General features: G+C 42.5%; 2 protein-coding genes across 7 annotated transcripts in view; one reads left to right on the top strand and one right to left on the bottom strand.

Annotated features, from left to right (window-relative positions):
* The window catches only part of dennd4a (DENN/MADD domain containing 4A), a 26496-nt gene extending 13880 nt beyond the window's left edge, over window positions 1–12616 (top strand). For both annotated transcript variants that reach the window (XM_030424899.1, XM_030424898.1), the window contains 16 exons: window positions 257–389; window positions 711–917; window positions 1016–1144; window positions 1606–1750; window positions 2874–2996; window positions 4707–4817; window positions 5451–5525; window positions 5639–6423; window positions 6508–6724; window positions 7334–7425; window positions 7520–7695; window positions 7944–8322; window positions 9008–9125; window positions 9395–9557; window positions 9648–9712; window positions 10824–12616. In XM_030424899.1, the coding sequence (XP_030280759.1) occupies window positions 257–389; window positions 711–917; window positions 1016–1144; window positions 1606–1750; window positions 2874–2996; window positions 4707–4817; window positions 5451–5525; window positions 5639–6423; window positions 6508–6724; window positions 7334–7425; window positions 7520–7695; window positions 7944–8322; window positions 9008–9125; window positions 9395–9557; window positions 9648–9712; window positions 10824–10960 (3055 nt within the window). In that variant the 3' untranslated portion in view covers window positions 10961–12616. The remainder of the gene's footprint in view (window positions 1–256; window positions 390–710; window positions 918–1015; window positions 1145–1605; window positions 1751–2873; window positions 2997–4706; window positions 4818–5450; window positions 5526–5638; window positions 6424–6507; window positions 6725–7333; window positions 7426–7519; window positions 7696–7943; window positions 8323–9007; window positions 9126–9394; window positions 9558–9647; window positions 9713–10823) is intronic.
* Window positions 12417–21191, bottom strand: LOC115586122 (sodium/potassium/calcium exchanger 1-like). Of its 5 annotated transcripts, none has more exons than XM_030424901.1 (10): window positions 20665–21191; window positions 19209–20412; window positions 17847–17906; window positions 17552–17660; window positions 16151–16231; window positions 15013–15167; window positions 14627–14887; window positions 14444–14533; window positions 13636–13802; window positions 12417–13540 (listed from the first exon to the last, which is right to left on the bottom strand). In XM_030424901.1, exons 2-10 carry the CDS (start codon window positions 20256–20258, stop codon window positions 13291–13293), a joined length of 2223 nt encoding a protein of 740 aa, XP_030280761.1. In that variant the 5' UTR covers window positions 20259–20412; window positions 20665–21191; the 3' UTR covers window positions 12417–13290. The 5 variants fall into 5 exon arrangements, with proteins under 5 accessions (XP_030280761.1, XP_030280763.1, XP_030280762.1 ...); XM_030424903.1 differs by having other exon boundaries at window positions 15079–15167; XM_030424902.1 differs by having other exon boundaries at window positions 19209–20396.

Genomic DNA, 21191 nt, shown 5'->3' with positions numbered 1-21191 from the left:
ACACTTAGCATAAATTGCCTCCATTGTTAAACACACTGCTGTAGGTCTTTGTGGTCATCTTGAACCAGGACATAACTCTTTTGGATTCTGTGCTCCAGCTTCCAAAAGTGTCAGAGCCAAACAATTGTGCACGTCACTTGGCTCGCCAGTGTTTACATGTCTATTTCAGTTTGTGTCAGGGTATCTAAATGAGTCTTTGATGATGATGACGATGAAGATGATGATGATGATGATGATGATGATGTCTTTCCTGCAGCTACTCTGGGTTCCCTGTGCTCAATGCTGAGCTTCTGGAGCCGCTGGAGGGACCGAGCCCTCCATCAGCAGGCATGGCCTCACGCCACAGCAGCCCAGCGAGCCCCACGGCCATCTATAGGCGCTCTAAACAGGCCAGTGTAGTGAGATTTTCTTGAAAATATTATATCTTACCAAGAAGCAGAGCTAAATAATGATTTACTATTTTTAAAAAAAACACAAATTCCCTGCTGATTTCTATAACCGTCTTTTTGTACCTTTTCTATTTTGAAACCATATAATCATTGTTGTCGCGAGATTTTGTGCCCATCCGTTTCTTTTTATGTTACGTTAAGCTCGTTTCACTGCAGCACTCATTTGACCTGATGAATAAGGGAGTAAATACGAATGCAAAATGCAAATCTGGTTGCTAAAGGACAATGAATCATCCCTACATGTGCTCTGTTTTATCTCAGGAGATCAAATCAGCTCAAAGGATGGCCAAAACCTATTCATCTATGCCTCAGATGTGGTCCAAGTGTCTGCTGCGGCACTGCTACGGCCTGTGGTTCATCTGCCTGCCGGGGTTCGTCGGCACCTGCCACTCGAAGGTTCGGGCTCTGCGTACGGCTTACGATGTGCTCAGGAAGATGCAGGACAAGAAGTTGCAGGCTCCAGACGAGGTGGGAAAAGCACAAGACAACCAGTAGTGTAGATTTGTGCTAAAATGAGTTGCAGTGCACATTCTTGATTTTTAAATGCTGACATTTTCTCTCCAAAGGTGTGTTATCGTGTGTTGCTGCAGCTGTGCGGCCAGTACAGCCAGCCAGTCCTGGCTGTCAGGGTGTTGTTCGAGATGAAGAAAGCTGGAGTCCAACCGAATGCCATCACCTACGGGTACTACAACAAGGTGTGTGCTATTTGTATATGCTGCACAAAAATTAAACAGTTCAGTTTGAAGTCTCCCTCCAGTCAGAAACGTGTTGACACTAGAAGGCTGTTTTTGGATTAATTACTGAAAATATGATTTTTAAGAGGGGGGGGGGCTACGATCACGATTTGTGACATCACAAACTGCTTGGAAGCCAATCGTGGTCCAATATTCAGCATTCATAAAGATGATTCAGAAACTTGAAGCCATCAGTGCACATACACTGAGCATGGACTTTACAGTGTAGGAAGACCTCTTGTGAAATGGAAAATATTTGCATATTTGTGTATTCTGGGGTTCATATTGATCAAAGATTTGAAAGTGGTAATTTCACACAATGGTGAATGTCTTTGCACGCCCTAGGCTGCTGCATGTGTGGAGGGGGTCTTCAAGTTAAAAAAATGCATGACCACATGTACTGTTCATGTCTGTCGCTCTAGGCGGTGTTGGAGAGCACGTGGCCCTCCACTACCAGAGGAGGCTACTTTTTGTGGGGAAAGCTGAGGAACGTCGTCCTCGGTGTGCTCCAGTTCAAGCGAGCGGGGAGAAAACAGCAGACTCTGCACAGAGATGCCCAGCTGTCAGGTGAGAATACTTTCTTAACTCAGTTCTTATTGATATCTGAGTTCGGCTGATTGCTACAATGATATTTTGCATTTTGTATCTGGTCAAGAAAGTAAAGCCTTTAAAGTTTCCCTGCACAAACCAAGTTAACTTTTCTTTATAAAGTTGTAAGAAAATGCACAAAAAGTTAAGTTTATTATTTACATGTATTCGTTTCTCATGCACTCCCATTCTGACTGTATACAAACTAAAAGACCGCAGTAATCGTTGTTTTGTAGCCCAGGCTAATCAGGTCTTATTGCATTATATATTTATATTATATAATATTGCATTAGGTTCAGAGGTAATTACATTCAGTAAATGACTGACTGAATGTAGAGGAGATTTCTTACTTCCTGTTGTTCTGAACGAATCAAAGTGTAAATGAGTGTGATCCTGTGGGAGCAGCCGTTTCTTCAAGGCTTCTTTCCTGGTCTCCTAACAAGGTTTATCCCGACTGCAGCACATACTGTTCCCAACCTGCATTTCTTTAATGACACTAATTAAACAGAGTGAAGAGGTTTTCCTCCCCGGCAGTCGCTGCACGCAGGTTACTCTTGATATCAGTCCCTAATTCCCACAACAGCACGATGAGGCTCTCGTTCCCATAATGATATGTGTTGTGTGAGGGTCTCTAATGAAAGCATCATGCTTTACATCGCGTACTGCAATGTTGTTGTTGTGTGTTCACGAGGAGGAATATATGCAAAAGTCCAAAAGTGATGGAAAAAGGTGATCATTCAGAAGCAAGACCCTAATTGTTTGGTTCATTTTCAATTTGCTTAATGAAAATGTGCAATTTATTGATTTATTGTAGCTTATTTTGCCTCCTTTGAGTTAAAAATGTAACAGAAAAGTAAAACAGTGATGCTCTTTTTGCACTCTGTCGTCCTTTAATGTAAAGTTCTGCAGTCATGATGACAGATACTTAGGATTCAAAGCATTCCTCTTCCTATTATCTTTAAACTGGATGATACTGATTAAAGCACTGATCATTGAGTGTTTGTACAGCACTCTTAGAAAAGCCAGGCTCTGATCTTATGATCCTGTTGGTTCTCTGTCATTTGTTTGTTAAACTATTCCCCTCTCTGTTATCTCCCTTCAGACGGCAGTGATCTTGACACAGTCAGCCATGGCAGTTTGGACAGCGCTAATGACTCCGCTGAGCGCACCTCCATCGACACTGACTTCACGAAAATGGACTCCAGTGATGATGGATTTAGTACAGGTAGGAAGCCGCGGCTCTTCTTTCTTCTTCAAACGATTTCATCTTTTAATTGTGTTGCTGCTGCTCCTCGTGCCTAGTTTTACTAATTTTAATTTGATTTGATTTAATTTATCATCTGAAAAGTGTCCAACCTGCATGATTCATAATCCTTCATTTTTTATTTTTTTATTTCTCCGCTTTAAATGTCACTGTACTGAATAAATTGTTTTGACATCATTGCACTCTGCACATTCTGCTTACTGTCAATCACCTGACACCCACTGAATGAAATGTCAGTCTCCAGAAAAAGAAATGCTTTAAAACCATGTTTCCCTGTAACTCTTGAGTCCAGAAAGTGACAAATATTACAGTTGCTCATCTGAACAGAATAAATTCATGCTTAAATATACATAAGGTTGGGTGCCAATCACATCTGTAATGATACCGGTACTGGTCCCTGAAATTTGGTAACTTTCTACGTTCCCTCCGTAAAAACATAAATGTAGGGGCGTCCTGGTGGCTCAGTTGGTGGAGCATGCTCCCTGGGTGAACAGGCTGTGACTCTTTGCAGCATGTCATCCCCCCTCTCTCTGATTCTGTTTCCTGTCAATCCTCAAGCTATCCTGCACAATGAAGCCATGAAAGGCCAACATTTTTTTTAAAAACAAAACAAAATGTAATATTAATGCTGTTGGGGAACTTGGACATGTTGCCCTGGCCAGCTTTGCTTTGTGTATTGAATATATAAAGCAAGCGTTGTCAGTGTCCAGTTTTTGAACTGTGTGCTGTGTGAACGCTTTCAGCTCACTGTTGTTCTACATCGGTGTAAGCTGTGGGGATGACGAAGTCTTTCTGTCTCTCTCTCAGAGACTTGGTAGTCCTGGTGTGATTCGGCCTGTACCCTTAAAAGAGTTTGTCACCCAACGTTACATAAATAACATAAAAAATTTTTTTTTTTTTTTAAATGTATGGCTTTATTGATAGAACAGCTGAAGATATGACAGGAAATAGGGAGAGAGAGGGGGAGTGACACGCAGCAAAGGGACCCAGGCCGGGAGTCGAACTTGGGTCTGCTGCAGAGCCTCGGCACATGGGACGCGCACGCTACCGACTGAGCTAAACGGCGCCCCTACAACATAACATTTTATCACATTTTAAAATAATTAAAAAGCAGATTACATTTAAACATGATGGCTCATTGCAAAACGTGTAAATCGCGCGTTGACAACGATACTTGCATCCTGACAAATGCACTGTAAAGACAGCAGGGTGTGTGGTGGACTATCGGTAGGCTGCAGCTCTCACACTCACAATCTATGGTTTGGAGTCGGGCTCCATCTGATCTTCTTCAACCCTCAGTGAGAAACAGTTCAATAAAGCAAAAATTCTATGAGAATAAAATGAATCGCAGCAGAAGAGGTTTGTACATTTCCCTGCAGCTTGACCTTGTGAATATGATGCGAGTTTTTCAAAGGATCTGCTCCTCTCCTGCTGCTCCTGCTTTTCTATTCTGGGAGTGTTGTGCGCTGTAAGCTGTGGGGAATGTCACCACGCTCTGCTGAAGAGAAACTCTCAGATCAGTTGTCTGTTACAAAGCAATCCACAGAGATTTAATAGCTGGCTTCTGATTTACTCAGCTCTTTCTGAAAGGGAAAAACTGAGCAGGGTGAAAATAAAAAAGAAATGTCTCCACTGTTTTTCAGAAGAGTAAAAGCTTCTTATCTTATTCAGGTGGACAGTCGGATCAAGGCTACGATTCGCTGTCCAAAGAGGAGGAGAGGATGTGCAGCAGAGAGAGTGACAGCGCGACACCGGTGGAAGACAAAGCACCGAGGCAGTCGAGTGAGTTATAGATCGGCCTCCATCTCTAATCTCTGACACTTGGCTACCATCTCTGCAGGAGTAAATCACTGCTTACTGGAAGCAAAGTGAACCCTCTTGCTTTAAAAGCTGGGCTATCATATCACAGTGTGGGTGTTATATGTCCTCTGCCCGTCCATTTGCTGTTATATTTAGACGTTTTTGAGAAGCAGATCCTGCTGATGGATCAACCTGTTACGCAACCAGGTGATTGTTTGGATGACAGGATTTGTCTTGAATTTTGTTGCAAATAACAAACAGGCCGTGTCTGATGCATTCTCTTCGCCAGCTTTCCCGATCAATAGTCCTCGCTAAATTAGTGCGATGTTTCATCAGAGGCTTAATTGCCTACTTTATTTTCTTTATGTAATACAAGACAGACACATTTCGAGATTAACAGCTGTCCCTTAAGGAACGACTTGGCTGCCAGTTTTACTGTTCTCCACCCCACTGCAATCGTTGTTATGCTGGCAGAAACAGCAATCTCTAAGTATTTATTGATGTAATAAAATGAGTCCATTGCAAAATGTGTGATTCGCAATACACTTAGAGATTTTGATAAACTGTCCAAATGAGATCTATCTTTTAACAATCTGGCATCGTTTAAATCTCCAGCACCTGAAAACGAGGTTCCGATCAACAGAACCTCTCCTCCTGCTAGAAGCTGCCAACCATCAGATGTCAGTGCAGGTAAGTTTTATTCATAAACAAATCAAGAGCACTATGATTTGTGTTTAAAAGCCACTGCTCTCAGTCCTTTCGTATAGGGGATTCATCTATTGCAACATGTGTTTTTATCACAGGTGACAGGCTTGTTTCCAGTCCGTCCAGTGACAACGTTCTTTGCGGTGTCCTTCCAAAGACCGAGAGGCCAAAATCTCTGGACCTGTCTGGCGGACAGGGAAGTCTGAGGCTCGCCGTCCCTCACCTCAGCTCGACAAAGCAGCATCAGCTCTCTGCCGACAGACTGCATGGGGTAGAAGAAGAGGACACAGAGACTGATCAAGAGAAACCTCAGGTGGAGAGAAGCGTCAGCTGCAGTACTGGGACTGTGAGGAGAACAGGTATAGAGACCGGGTTTGATCCCCTGTCGCTGCTGACGACAGACGCGGTGCAAGAGTGTGATCAGGAGAACAGCAGCACGTCCACGGCCCGCCGCGACCTCGCCGAAGAGATCGAGATGTACATGAATAACGCCAGCAGCCCTCTGAGCAGCCGTGCACCCAGTATGGACCTGCAGAACCCCTCTAGCCCTTTGTTCCGCTCTGCTTCGTCTCCTCACACCTCCCCGCGACCCTCCGCCCTGCTCCGCTCCAACACACACCTCCCGCTGCCTGTCAAGTCCAAGGATAGGCTGAGGCCGTCACCGTCTCTGCCTCTGGGCGTCTGTAACAGAGACAGGGAGAGGCCCTCTTCCTTGGTGTCACCCTCATCACCTACTCCCTCCGCCTCGTCGTTCTCCATGGACTCGCTGTTCACTCCAACTCTGGACATCTTCAAGAGCAGCGTCATATCGGCCGGAAAGGGTGTGGCCGAGAAGGCCAGCCGCCTCTACTCTCGTCTGTCCTCTCAGACTTCTCTAACACAGGTTGGTAGTGCAGCCTTTTCACCTAACTAATATTCTCGATCGATCTTCCTCCACAATGAGTGTTTTCGTCTTCCTTGCCCGCAGGATGCAAACTGTGACAGGATTAGTGTATCCTCCCTGACCTCCGGGGAGGCAGACTGCTCCTCGCTGCTCGATAATGACTCCTGTCTGGACCCAGATGGCTTTACCTCCCCGCAGCATGGCAACGTGACTAGAATCAGGAGGAGCCCTGTTGTGGGGCATACCAACCTGGGCAGCCCCAGCACCCCCAACAGAGTGTTCAGACACAACTCCTTCTCCGGTTTGTTGAACGTCATTTAATCAGTCTGCATAAACACGTTTTGTTTTTTATGTAGACATGTGAAATCTTGAAATGTTTGCTTTCCAAGTACAGCATAAATCCACACTTATTTAAGGGAGTACATGAAAGCATCTCTGGTGTGTGAAAAAGTCATGACTTGCAGCCATGCTCATTAAATCGCTGTTCGACCTGCAGCATTGTATCGGTTCCCAGCAAATCGCTTCTTGACTGTCTAAATTTAGAGCAAGAGTAGGACTCGGTAATGGAGAGAGTCGGGTGTTGTTCTCTGTGAAACTAGGCCAGCAGGCATGAGGGCTGATGCAGTGTGTAGGCTTCTCTGGACACAGCCAGAGGCCCAATGCTAAACAAGGCACACGTGAACATGCACACGTGAATGCACACTCACATGCACACTCCCAGACACACCAGTGCGAATCACAGATTTCGCTAAACTTTCACTTGATCGTGCTCTTAAAAAAAAAAAAAAAAAAATGGGTTGCTGCTTCGTTTCATTTTTCCTCTTTTGCTTTATTTAATTAGAGCTCAGATAGCGGATCGTTCTTGGCTCTGACTCGCGTGTCTAATTGTATAATCTTCCATCGTATCCAGGTGGCTTGGCTCTTCCATCTAAAACTCCACACACGCCAGATTCCTCCCCCGACACCAGCCGCTTCCAACCCTCTCCAAATTACACCATCGAGGTGAGTTTCTCACATAGAAAATGTTCGAGCGTCACGATCACGAGTGTTGCACTCTGTCCTCAATTCCTCCGTGTCCTGCTCCTTTCTGTTGTAGGTGCTGATGTCCAGCTGTTCGCTCTGTAAGACCTGCGACTGTCTGGTGTACGATGAGGAGATCATGGCGGGATGGACGGCAAACGACTCCAACCTCAACAGCACCTGTCCGTTCTGTGGCACAGCCTTCTTGCCTTTCCTCAACGTGGAAATCAAAGACCTGAGACCACAGAGCAGGTACATGCTCCTTTCACACAGTGTGCACACACTATATACACGCATAAAGTACGAAAAATACTTCTCACACTGAATTCAGTCAAAATACAAGGTTTAATGTCTTTGATCTCTCATGTTAGCGTGTCTATTTTTATAGCGTCTTGCTGGCTGTCTGGCACTCCTTCCGCACACACACACTCACACACACTCAGACAAAGCTTTATCCCTATGGCCTCTTTAAACAGATCCACTCTGTGTCAACCCCTCAGGTCCGCTAAGGAAAGTAATCCTGTTATAGAGGAGGACACGTCGGCGTCACTCAATCCCGAGGCCAAAATGTCTGCCGCAGACTTTGCAGCTCAGTCATCTGCAGCCTCCTCGCAGAAGCAGGAGAGCAGCGGCAGTGCCCCGGCCTCCTCCTCCTCCTCGGCTCCGGTGACGGTGCCCTACCTGAGCCCTCTGGTTCTGTGGAAGGAGCTGGAGAGCCTGCTGGTGAACGAGGGCGACCAGGCCCTCTCCTCCCCGAGCGTTGTCGACCATCACCCCATCGTCTTCTGGAACCTGGTGTGGTACTTCAAAAGACTGGAGCTGCCGAGCAACCTGCCGGCTCTCATCCTGGCCTCCCAGCACTGTAGCCATGGTGACCAGGTAAACATGCAGGTGTCTATCAAGCTCACCCACAAAGTCAGTCAGTTGTGTGTAGTCTGACCCTTTAACCATAAAGCTGTCACTATAGCAACTCTGTTTTGGGTTAATAGTTGGATGAACTAATTTAACTCATAGCAAGAAAGCAGAAATCCGAAAATGTCAGTGTATTGATGCCGTTCCCGCAGCTGTACGAAACTATCACCATCATCTAGCTCTTATAGCTTTGCATAAAGTCTAGAAACAGGGAGAAAGAGGCAGAAGTGTATTTAATTGTTTTTTTTATTATTATTATTATTTGTAAAAGAAGTGTAAAAAAGACAGATTGTGGTTTGATGGGGTTATTATGAGCCAGACTATTTTTCGTAGCCTGTCTAACAAAGTGGTATGGATCTCTTCATCTAACTCTCGGCAAGAAAGCAAATAAGGATATTTCCCAAAATGTGTAGAATTAAAAAAAATCCGGACTTTGGTGACTCCTAGTGGTACTTTAAAAAAAAAAGATGCTGTTAAAACAGAACAATGCATAAAAGCAGCACAAAGATGATAACAATTTTCACAGGAACATCCTTCTTTTTTTCACAAATGAAAACTAAGTAGTTTCTAAATATTACGTCAAATTTCTTCTCGTGAGGGCTGTCACATACCGAGTAAGGCACTGATCTTCTCCTCGTTCTACCTCCTACAGACTCCTCAGAGCGTTTCATCCGAGGACAGTAAGCAGGTGCTTGTGAGGATTATGTGGGACAACCTGAAGTTGCACCAAGACAAAGTTCAACCCTGCTACGTCCTGTGGAACACACACTGTAAGTTACCGAAGCGTTTACTTTAATAGACTGAGGTGTGAGGTAAAAATTACCTTCAGAAAATTATCCTGCAAGTTTGACCAAGGTCAGATATTTACATGTAAATTAAATAATGCATATGGAGTAACTGGAAAAATCATACATAATTCAGTTCAGGACTCCTATTAGTCATGCCTACCTTATCAGCGCTGTAGTTTCAGAATTGATTCTGAGCGATGGAGATGAATGAGCCTTTGATCGGGGTGACTTTTATCTGCCCTTCTCTGCAGGTGCGAACTCCCTGGTCCGCTCGGGGCTGTGTGAGGAAGGCCAGCTCTTCACAGTGGAGCTACTGCAGGGTTTTGTGAGGAGCATTAAGAAGAGTGATGTCTATCAGCCCATGAGCCAGATCATCCAGCTGCTGGGGCCAGAGCTGGGCTTTAGAAGGCAAAGGTGAGGAGATAAAGACTTTACCGTACAGGACCGAGCAAAGAATGATATGAATGAAAAGTCTAACTGTGGCCTTCTTCTTTTCTCAAACAGGAGCCTGTACAGAGATTTATTGTTCCTCGCTCTGGTGGCTTTGGGCAAGAACAACATTAATATCAGTAAGTTCAAATGCATGATGTCCTGTTTTTAGAGATGCAAGCTTCGGTTCGGACTGAAATATCTCAACAACAGTTGCATAAATTGCAGTGAAATGTGGTAGACATATCATGATGCTGAGAGGATGAATCCTTTGGAATTTGTTGATCCCCTGAACTTTCTTCAAGTTCCACCAGCAGGTCAAAGTTTCCACTTAGCCTGTGAAATATTTCAATATTTATGAGGTGGATTTGCACACGATTTAGTAGAGACATTTATGTTCCACTTAGGGTGAATCACGTTTGTGATTTTCATTTAGCGCCATCATCAGGCCAATCGGATATAATTTAAGAACCTGCTTTTTCTTTGTGTCTTTGTTGTTTTGATTTATTCTCGCAAATCAATATTATTCAGGTTTGTGACTTTTGGTTGGTATTTTCCTTTATTCATTTTTTAGATAAAGGAAAATATTCTGCAAATTAATTTTTTAAAGAAAATAATCTGCAAAAAAGGTTTCAGCCCTGGTGCTGATAAGCAAGTTAAAGGTGCAATATGTAAGAATTATGGCTTAAAACATTTAAATCTTAACTTTAAGGATCAAAGAATGTGAAGGAATAACATCTATGTTTTGTCTGTCAAAGCATACTAAGCATGCTAACCAACTAGCCCCAGCCCGGTCCACTGTGTTAGCAGTGTAAACAACACTCCTGGTACTTGAAGCTCCCAGTCTGCACCACTAGCTGCACAGCTGGCTGAGATAACTAGCCAACGGTGGCTACAGTTGACAGCAGTTAGCGGTGACTCTTGTGATATGCTGCTAATTATTTGCTCTATGAATGCAACACGTGGCCGAATCTTACATATTGCTCCTTTTTTAAACTGACAAGGTGAACATGGTAAACAACATACCTGCTAAATGTTAGCATTTTAGCATTGTTCTTGTGCTGACGTCAGCATATAACTCACTACTGTGCCTAAGTGCAGCCTCACATAGCTACTTGCATGGCTGCACAGTGATCTTTGTTGTACAGATGATGGATCTGTTGTGTTCTTGATTTATCCAATACCTGCTACATATAACTTTTGTATGAAGCAAATGTGCTGACTGTGACACTTTACGCCATCTCTTTGCAGATGCTTTTGACCGGGAGTACAAGTTGGCATACGATCGCCTCACCCCCAGCCAGGTTAAACTGACACACAACTGTGACCGGCCCCCCGGAGCAGGGGTCATGGAGTGCAGGAAAACTTTTGGGGAGCCCAGTCTGTGAACTACATCTGGTCCTCTATCCCACCATGTTTTTCCCTTCAGCCATGGTCACTGCTGCTGTTTTATTTATTTTGTTTGTTTGGTTGGTTGTTCTGGACTGCTCCTCAGACTCAGGACCAGCTCACCTGTCAGGAGCGCCGAGCTCTTTTAAGCACAACGAGAAAATGACACTTAATGTAAAGCAACTGCCATGATTTTCTTGTATACTGTTAGAGCTGAGAGGCAATGGAGTGACAGGCCTTGTGTTTGTAAATATTTAAAAAGTCCAATGTATTTTCAGTATAACTATAGTAAAACATTTGTACAGTTATTATACAGTCTATTTTATGACTTTGTCTCTGTTGAAGCTGTGAGTAAGTGTGTAAAAGTAAGTGTACGATCACGTCGTCGAGATTCCTGAGTGGTCCTGGTGACCTTGTTAAGACTGTTGTTGAGTGTGTGTATAATAAGTAATTGCTTTTGGACATTCATGTTTTTTACAAAGCACTTTGGCAAGATGAGCTCTGACCATTTGTCCTCATTTACGTAACGCTGTGACCCAGCGGCCCACGCTTAAGTGACTTTTTATTTGACAGCTGCAGGACTTACTGTACTGTCTAATATTTCCATTACATGCGGTTGTCGAAAGCGAAGAAGTTCATCCTTTTTTGCACCCTGTGCGCCCTGCAGGGCACTGCTCATATGCCTGAATACACTAAACTAGATGCTAACATCAAAACATTTACATAAACATGATATAATTGTGAGTCAAGAAGGGAGTAGTCATAAATGTATATGCACACTGTTTATTCATTTTGTAAAAATGTACCAAAATAACCCAAAAGGGAATTCTGTTTATTTACAGTTTTTTTTAAAAGCAATACCTTTTTTAAAGTGATGATTGAATAAATGATGTGTTATATGGGACCACCAAGGATAGATTTCCTTAAAAACAGTACAATCAAACTGATAGTAGAAGAATTAAAACTGAAAATGTTTTTTGTTGGTTTAATTGAAACATTTTTTTTTAATTATTATTATCTGTAGACACTATACCGGATCTCTAAAAATGTACAAAGTATTTGATTCTAGTATTTTGAATATTTCCTTTTGGTCTTCACTGTATAGTGTAGATGTCAGTTTTAGACATTTGGACAACTGTGCACTGTTTAATGTGACATACAGATCATTTTAAATCTCTTTGGACAGAGGGCAGTGCACGTTTCTCTGCACTGAGCATACTAAATGTAAAACAACACTTGACTTTTCCTAATTCTTAATCACTTCATAAATGAGTGTGATGGTTCACTGTGTCGATATTGTTTTTCACTCCTAACTGACAAAAAAAAACAAAAAACAAAACTGCCTAGATGTGATGCAGCTCCACAGCTTATTACTGGACACCTCAGTGATGTTTGATGATGTGATGCTGGATAAGACGAGGCTGTGTGCTCGGAATAAACACCAGTCTCACAGCGTGTACAGTAACCTTTTAATCACCTTGTAAGTTGTGACAAAACAAACAAACAAAAAAAAAAGCAAACACTGATGACCAAAACATCATTTGATGTCTACATGTTGTTTACACAAATTTGTCAATTAAAACAATGTTTATGAAGTATTATTTATCATTTGTAACACAGATACTAATTTGTATGATTTTTATACATATATACATAAAAAAAAAAAAAAAAAAGAAATCAAATTTTTTCCCTGGCTGGATCTATAGTTTGCTTTCATTTCGAATAAACACGTTTATTCTAGTTTGATTGTCAAGTTTGATTTTTGCTTTTTCCTATGCCTGACCTTTTTATTATTAAAAACTGATGTGCGTCCAAGTGAGTTTGCAGAAGCTCAAGCTCTCTCTAATGGATGTTATAAAACAGTCATAGGCGCATGTGTATACTTACATATTATACAATATTCACATTTAGAAACCTCATAAAGTTACAAACGTGCACATATTTCTAGATATCTAATTCCATTCTGATCTTTTAGAAACAGTGAAAAAATGGTGAAATCCCTGTTTGTGTTCATTGTTTTGCACACACGCTATGCTATGAAAGACAGCACTTCCGCATCTCTTGGTGTAATCATAAAAATGAATGTAAAAGCTGTCATCACTGCTAAAAGTGATCATTTTATAACATGTTCTAGAAAATGTTGTATAATGTGTAGTGCTGCTGACATTACCAGACTTTTTTTTTTCCTTCTCTGGCGGAAATGCAGAGCAACTACAGTAGCTTTCTGCACAAGTGTCTACAGATATCCAGACCCAGACCCATAACAGTTCTTCCCGAGTTCACAAGTGAAGAGAATCGCCTGCTGTAGAGAGGGCCTCTGTTCACGCGTTCAGATAGAAACAGGGCAGGTAATCATTCGATCCTCCAGCATCACGCTAAGCACCAGGAAGACGAAATAGAGCAGGAACATGGTGGAACCCAGCGCCTTATTCATCTTCCACTTACAGGACGCGATGGAGATGATGACAAAAAGGAGCATGATGAAGAGCAGTACGATGGCACAGAAGAGCCCGTTGCTGCTGACGGCCACTGGAGCGAAGCCGTTGATGGCCGAGAACAGGAGCCACGGGACTGGAAGACTTTCAGACAAAGTGACAGAGTGAGAAACAGAAAAATAGGAGAGAAAGAAATTAATCTGCATATAATTTTTTCAACTGAGACACATTGTGCTTACCCCACAGTGATGTCGAAGATGTTACTGCCCACAGAGCTGGACACAGCCATGTCCCCCAGGCCTTTACGGGCCACGATCACACTGGTAATGAGGTCGGGAATGGACGTCCCTGCAGCCAGGATGGTCAGGCCCATAATCTCCTCTGAGATGCCGATTGTCTCACCCACCTACATATGATCAGATCAGAGTTCAGAGTAGATAGAAGCTACAGAAATGAAAAATGGCTTAAATGTTTTTCTCAGCATGCCCAATTCGAGACAAGATCTTGACTTACTGTCAGAAGTTTAGGGAGATTTAGATGGAATTAAACAAGTGCAAATTTGCAATAGCCGCAAGCAGGTGCCTGGTATTCACATGCACACAACCTCACATGAACACTTGACTTCAATGGAAAATATCCACCTCAAAGATAGATAGTTGCATTTGTTATAGGTTTTGTTGTGTTTTCATTTGGTAGATAGAACTTCATGTTTAACTTCCCACTTCCTGTCTTTGTTTTTCCCACCTTTTTTTGATTGCCCTACTGGTTTCACTTGTTTCTTATCAGTCTTCCCTCCCCTCCTTTGTTTATTCAAGTCCTTGTCTTTGCCTCTATCTTTATCAGTTTGTCTTTTTTGTTTCTGGTTTCACTGTGTTTTCTGCTATCGTGCCTTTGTCCCCCCGAGCACACAATTGACCTCTATGGCAAATTTAAGCCACCAAAGTTAAAAATTTGTGGCTCCCAGCTAGCCTCCAGTTCACATCGATCTTTGTGAGAGCTGCTCTATGTCTGTGTGCATACTCAGGAAACGTTCCGTCAGTAACTGACCTGATGGGCCCACCACACCATGAGGTAGGAGAAGATAGCGATCCACATTATAGAGCCCAGGAAGGTGAGCGCAAAGAATTTTCTGGATTTCTGCGGAACAAAGTGGGTGGTATAAAAGCCTAACACTGTTGAGGCATTAACGATACTTCAGCTGATCTCAGATCAATGTGTCTGGGTCTTTACCTGGTTGCGGACATCTGGGACTGTGAGCCACAGAGGGAGGATTATGGGCAGCAGGAAGAGGTAGGTGGCCTGTTTACGTTGCGTGTCAGGCCACTCTAAAGACAGCGGTTCATCTTCAGCCTCCTTTTCTTCCTCCTCCTCAGATTCATCCTCCTCATCATCCTCTTCACTTGACTCGTCGCTGTCTTCATCGCTGTCATCTTCATCACCGTCAGAGTCCTCTGACCCTCCTGACCCATCCTCTCCTGCAGGCACATCCTCCTGAAGTGTCGGAGAAAGACATCATGTGGGGCAGCAGTAGAAGCAAGAGAGAAATAAAAGCAAATACCAAAGAAGCCTCAACAGGCCATTTGCCTCAAGTTGTGGCTCTGCACATTGACTCTTACATAGACAGGTATCAAAGATTGACTTCTGGGCTTTTTGATAACCACCACGACAGGCTTGAAGAGTACCTTCTTGTCCTCTGGCGGATCCTTCTTCTCTGTTTCTGTTGCTGGGGCAGCCTCTGGCTCTTTGGTTGGCTCTGTTTTCCCCCTGCCACCTGCAAAAAGAATCCCAGAAATCTTGAACGTTTTGCCTCTTAGTCATTCAGCTATGTTAAGAAAACCCCCATTTAGTTTTTTTTTTTAAGGCTTTTGGCCTGGTCAGGGAGAAATGCAATGAACGTGCTGTTAAAACTTACCTCTTATATGAGATCATCCTCATGGAGACTGAACTTTATGTATTTGGATTTTATTACATCTATACATTTTGTCTTCAGTCTTCAGTAGGGTTGGGTACTGAGTCCATACCAATACTATAATACCTGTATCACTATCTGTACAGTTCATTTGATATCGCTGTGTTAGTGTCATTCCTACAACATAGTAGCAAGTCTGGTACCAGCTTTTCCTCCATCATATGCTTAGGGAATCCCCAAATTCTAGTGCAATTTGCTTTATGCCTCTTATTCTAACGATATCCCTGCTACCAGTATCGGAAGTACTGGTATTGACAGAATTAGTATTGGTATTGAACAGCAGCCAACCCTAGTTTAGTACCGATTGTAAGTTTGTTTTTATACAGTATACTGTACATCTACCCAATCTGATTTGTTACTTGTGTTTTATTCATACTACCCAGTATACACTCCCAATAATAGCTGATCAGCATAAAACGATCAAGAAAAAAATTCGCCCATTGACTGCGATAAAGTTATCTTACATCATGAGATAGATAGATAGATAGATAGATAGATAGATAGATAGATAGATAGATAGATAGATAGATAGATATTCAAGTACAAATACAATCAAAATACTAGGGCAAAATATAGAAACAATAAAATACTATAAACAATAAAGACAGACATCATCTCTCTGTTGTCAGTCAACAGATTTGACTCATTAGTTCACGCACTGAAGTATTATGGCTGTATGATTTTAATGTGAGACAGATCTTTGCAGCCCCGATGATGAGCAGGTTTAAGACTCTGTTCAGTCTGAAAGCTTAATGAAGGATGACCATCACATCCTTCCGTGTTACCTTGACTTTTGTCTGGAGATTTGCTCTCTGCTGTCCTTCTCGCCACATTATTCAGAGTCTCAGCCTTATCCTTAAATTTCCCTACAAACAATCAGACAGGCACAACATTCTGCAATCAGGCGATACAATAATTTCACAGTTTAACAGTCGTACGAAGGATAAAATAAGCAGCCACAGCAATACTGGCAGTTTGACATCAAAAACAATAACGGCATCATAATCCTCCCTGCAGCAAAGAGCAACAACATGAAAGGAAAAACGAGCTTATCAAAGGGAGTGCACAGCTGGCACGGGGCAGAACAAGACAGGATCTCACTTTTGCTCTCCATTTAAAACACAACACAAGCAGCGATTTCTTTCAAGTTGGCATAAATACATTTTTCCTTTAAATGCAAGGAATTGCTGTTACCTTTTGATCCAATGTCTCACATTAAATACACCCACCTCAGGCATGCACACTCAACAGCAGAGGTCAGTATAAACAACCAGGCTTTACACAGCTTTATGTATAGCAACAGAAAACATCCAGTTTGATATGGAATTCGAAGCACCTGATAAACAAAATTGTATTAGTTTGGCAGCACATCATAATTTAAATCAGTTAAGTAAGCAACAGATATTTAAAATGTTGCTTTGATGCACCTCTATGTCATCAGTGATCTTCAAGAACACAGATAATGTGCTAATGTGGGCTGATACAGGGGCGGCTCTCTGTGATCTAGATCTCACATAGGCTCATTCAAAAGCTGATTGTTGTGCTTGAGTATAGAGGAGTGTTTGCTGCCTTGAGGCATGAGAAACAAGCAAACCAGGTAAAAAGTATTTTTGTGGCTCCAGAGGAAGCTGCATGTAATCTTGTAATTTGCCTCTAGTGATGTCACTCAGTGCCTTCATTGCATCATTGGTAATGTAGACACCAGGTTTAAAAAAAGGAAGAAGAATGCATGGAATAAAAGGGAGATAATTCTAGTTCTGCTGTATCGATTTTGATCATTTGGTCTTCAATTGTCCATAATGGGTCTGACTGTGTTCTGGGAGTGTAATGCAGACCAGTGGACTGCTTTTCAAAACCTGAGTGATGTCACTGTAAACACAATTAATGGTGTAAAATTTGGTTGGAGTTACCCTTTCATATAAATAATAACACTTTTGGTAAGCCTCTCACATAATAGACATTGTTTAATAATCATTCACACATCATATCTCACTGTGGGCCTACATATGGATCCCTCCATAGACTGTGGTAGGTATTTATCTGCTTAACATCAATCTGGACTTAGTGCTGCCTTCCTTTGGGACACTTTGTTAATCCATTTCACTATCAGAGGGACGTCGACACTCATAATAAGAGCTGTTCTAAAGGCAGAAAATGATTGTTCATTGTGGGTAACATGTACTCACCCTCGCCGAGAGGGTCTAATGTGTGGATCATAAGCTGGAAGATGGTGTTCCTCATGGTGCTGTTGTGTAGAGAAGCTGAACTTCCCCCTCGCTGAAGGGACGGCTTCACCTGGGGAAAGAGATGGCTGAAGTCACGACAGCTTCTCACAGTAACAGACAGTGATACACTAATGTTAGACAATGTGTTCATTGGAGGATAATGTGTTGATGAATGAACATTGTAGGTGTCAAGTGTATGAGGATGTGCAATTGATGGATGCTTGTTGGTTGCTTGTTTGATTTTTTTTTTTTTTACCTTTAACAGATTCTTGTCCTCTGGAGCAGGAGGATCCTTTTCTTCACTGTCCTCACTTGTCTGCGTGCAGCAATGTTTTTTCAGCATCAGTATATAGAGTGTACTATAAGCATATACACTGCTATTTCACACACTGCATATTCTCAGGGGTGTTTGTTAGTTTTACAAAATAAAAGATGGGGCTGCCTGTCATGTATCAGACTATCAATTTGTAGCAAACCTCATTCAAAGAACACTATAGCGTGATTTCATATGATGTGAAATAGCATCAACAGCCAGCTCTAGCAGTATATCCAGCTCAACAAATATCCTGAGTGTGCACAAATACTGTAGCTTTGCTTTGTGTAAATTAAGCCTCAATCACACTCACCAGGGTAAAACAGTGTATATGTCGAGGCTACAGTTTGTACAGAGCCGCAGCTCCTCAAAGGATTAGTTTGCTTAGGCTGATCAGCTTTGGACCACCAAGGCCTTCGCTAGGATCATTTCACTATTTTGACATGATTTACATATACTGAGGGGTGAGTGACATGACTTTCTGTGTTAGTAATAAACCAAACCACGTGTCAGTATGAGTAAAAGAGACCAAATCAAGCATGAGTGAAATGGCTGGTTTCACTTTTGAGATTATGTATCCGGTTTATGGAGTTCCATATAATGTGACAGGGTGACTTCAGTGTTAAAGGTGCAATATGTAAGAATTTTTGTTTTAAACATTAAAAACTGGGAGGCTGCTGAGCCCCAATCAGGCGGCCACTTGCCCAGCTCTGCTTCTGTTGCCCATTGTGTTGCCACATTCTCTAATAGGTGCTCTCTAATTTGGTGCTAGTGGTGTACTCAACACCATCACTCCCCCAGACCTCCCACTCCAAGAAAAGATATTTAAGACTGCTGACTGCACTGCTAACTGAGCTAACTAGCTAACAGCTGCTACAGTTAGGAAAGGAGTACTTAGCGGTTAACCTCGGGATAACTGCTCCGTATTTGTTTGGAGTATGAATGTTACAGGTGGCAAATTCTTACATATTGCACTTTTAACAACAAAAATAAACTAGCAAAAACAGTGGCAGCAAGTAAAAATCTGCAATTTCTTTTAACTCAAGAGGTACACATATGTCCTCAGTAGGTGTGAATATTGTTCTTTAAAGCTCCATAGTTTTGTTCTCAATTATATATTACTTATGTAACAAAGTATGCTTATATTCTTAAAAGTATAAAGGCAGCGTTGAGCAAATTCCTGCAAACAGAGTTAGTGACTTTTCTGGGTTTCAGTGATGTAAAAACATAATAAGAGACTCATGAACGTGTCCATTGAGGACATGAAGAGTCAGATTTGAGTACATTTATTACATGAGTGCTTACCTGTTCAGGTTCCACCACAGCAATAATTCTGACAATGTTCTTGTGTTTGAGCAGTTGGGTCTTGAAAGCTCGCTCTATTTGCACATTGAACTTCATGAAAATCACATAGACAGTATAAGCAGTCACCAGCATCATGCTCTCCCACCACATTATGACATTATCCAGGAAGAAAATTATGAGTAAGATGAGGCCAAGTATGTAGAAGGACACATCTCTGAAAAGTGGCCACCAAGTCAGCCGAAGAACCTCCCGTGAAAACAGAGCACACATTCCGATCACAAACAAAATGTTGAAGACTGCTGAACCAACGATTGTGCCAATTCCCACATTGCTGTGGGCGATGAACACTCCTATCAATGAAGTGAAAAGCTCAGGAGCGGAACCTCCAGCAGCCATGAAGGTGGCTCCTGCCACATCATCAGAGATGGCCAACTTGTCTATGATTACGCCCAGCGCAGGAACAAAGAACTCATCACACACAATTGCAAGTGAGATGAACATGTACATCATCCCAAAAATGTGGAGGATCACCCAGCCTTGTCTGCGATCCTCGACAGAAAAGTAATCCTCAGGGTATTCGCCTTTAATATGTGGAGCTTCTCCAGGAGAAGCTGGAGTGGTGGTGGTAACAGGAGGAGGAGGAGCAGGAGCTGGTGTGGGTGTCTCCTGTGGAGGCTCAGGGGCCACATAGATGCAATGGACAATAGTCCGGTTTGTAGCTGGTGATGGTGGAGATTCAGTGGGGGTGGGTGCTGTAAAATCTGTGGTTGTATCCGTATGATGAACCACATGCATCTCTGGTGTTGTTTGATCTGTGGGTTCTAATTCATGTATTGCAGTGAGAGGCTCCTCCAGCCCCTGAGTCTCTTCTGTGGCCTCCAAGACCCCCTCTGACGAGCCTTCCCCTAAATCCTCTCCGATCTGAGGCATCGACAAAGGCTCGTACAGTCTGGCACTGATGGTCAGCTGGTAGAGGGTACAGAGGAAAACCCCAGAGAGGAGGAACAGGACCCGGCTCAGCTGCAGTCGCCTCCTTCTTGTACAATACATTTTCCTCCCGGGTGGTGATGCTACTGGCTATGGAGAGCTAAGCTGCATACATGGAAAAGTCCAGCTCTCTCCCCAGCAGAACATGGGGTGACAGATTCCAAAAGTTCAGCAGGGTGACTCATGTCATATCCTCAACTCCTTGGAAAATAAAAGCCTATTGTAAATGACAGGAAGCATCAGAGATGGTATGACATTTAGACAGAAAATAAAATGTCTGCCACAGCACTATTTATGAGTCCATTAAGACGCTGTCATGCCTACTTTCTTTGCACATTAGTGGTGTCTGAGAAAAACAGCGTGAAAAAATGAGTGAAAGCTGAACAGAACAAACAAATACAGTATATGCACAAGCAAAGGCAAAACATCAATGCACAAACAGACTGAATAACAACAGGTGGAGACTTACCTTGTGGAGTCAGTGGTACAAAATCTCCAAAAGCAGATTTCCACAGCTGGGTATTGTGGCACAAGCTGTAGTCCAAACTGCTGCCAGTGGCCAAAGGGTTATGTAGGACACAGGACAAGTCTTCACAATGGATCAGCATAATACCTAATACCTGAGGTCTTCTAAGAGGATTATGTGCATTGTCTCACTCTCACTTTAACATGAGCCTGCCATCGTAATATTGAATTTAATGCAAAATAAAAGTGGTGCTTTAGTCTAATGCTATTACGTTGTATAACTTTAGAAAATAAATCCTTTTAAGAAAGATGGAAATAATACTTTGATTATTTGACGACAAATACGAATTTGAACTGGCGTGGCTAACTTTAAACTCCGGTCCAAAATGTTTCATGTGCACAAGGCAGTAACATTATTGTTGAAATTATGGGGCCTCTTGTCAAAATTTTTGTGCTGACTTTGGCACAGTGAAGTCATATTTCTAATATTTAAGGTAAGTTCAGTAAGACATAGGAACTATTTATTCCATG

The sequence above is a fragment of the Sparus aurata genome, chromosome 8, assembly GCF_900880675.1.
Source record: "Sparus aurata chromosome 8, fSpaAur1.1, whole genome shotgun sequence".
Lineage (NCBI taxonomy): Eukaryota > Metazoa > Chordata > Actinopteri > Spariformes > Sparidae > Sparus > Sparus aurata.
This window is presented reverse-complemented; position numbering and strand designations above follow the sequence as displayed.

Coding starts and splice junctions, on each gene's coding strand:
- LOC115586122 (XM_030424901.1), bottom strand. CDS start 20,258: ATGTATTGTACAAGAAGGAGGCGACTGCAGCTGAGCCGGGTCCTGTTC. Junction 17,907..19,208: donor CTGTGGTGGAACCTGAACAG/GTAAGCACTCAT, acceptor TGCTGCACGCAG/ACAAGTGAGGACAGTGAAGA. Junction 13,803..14,443: donor TGGTGTGGTGGGCCCATCAG/GTCAGTTACTGA, acceptor GATCATATGTAG/GTGGGTGAGACAATCGGCAT.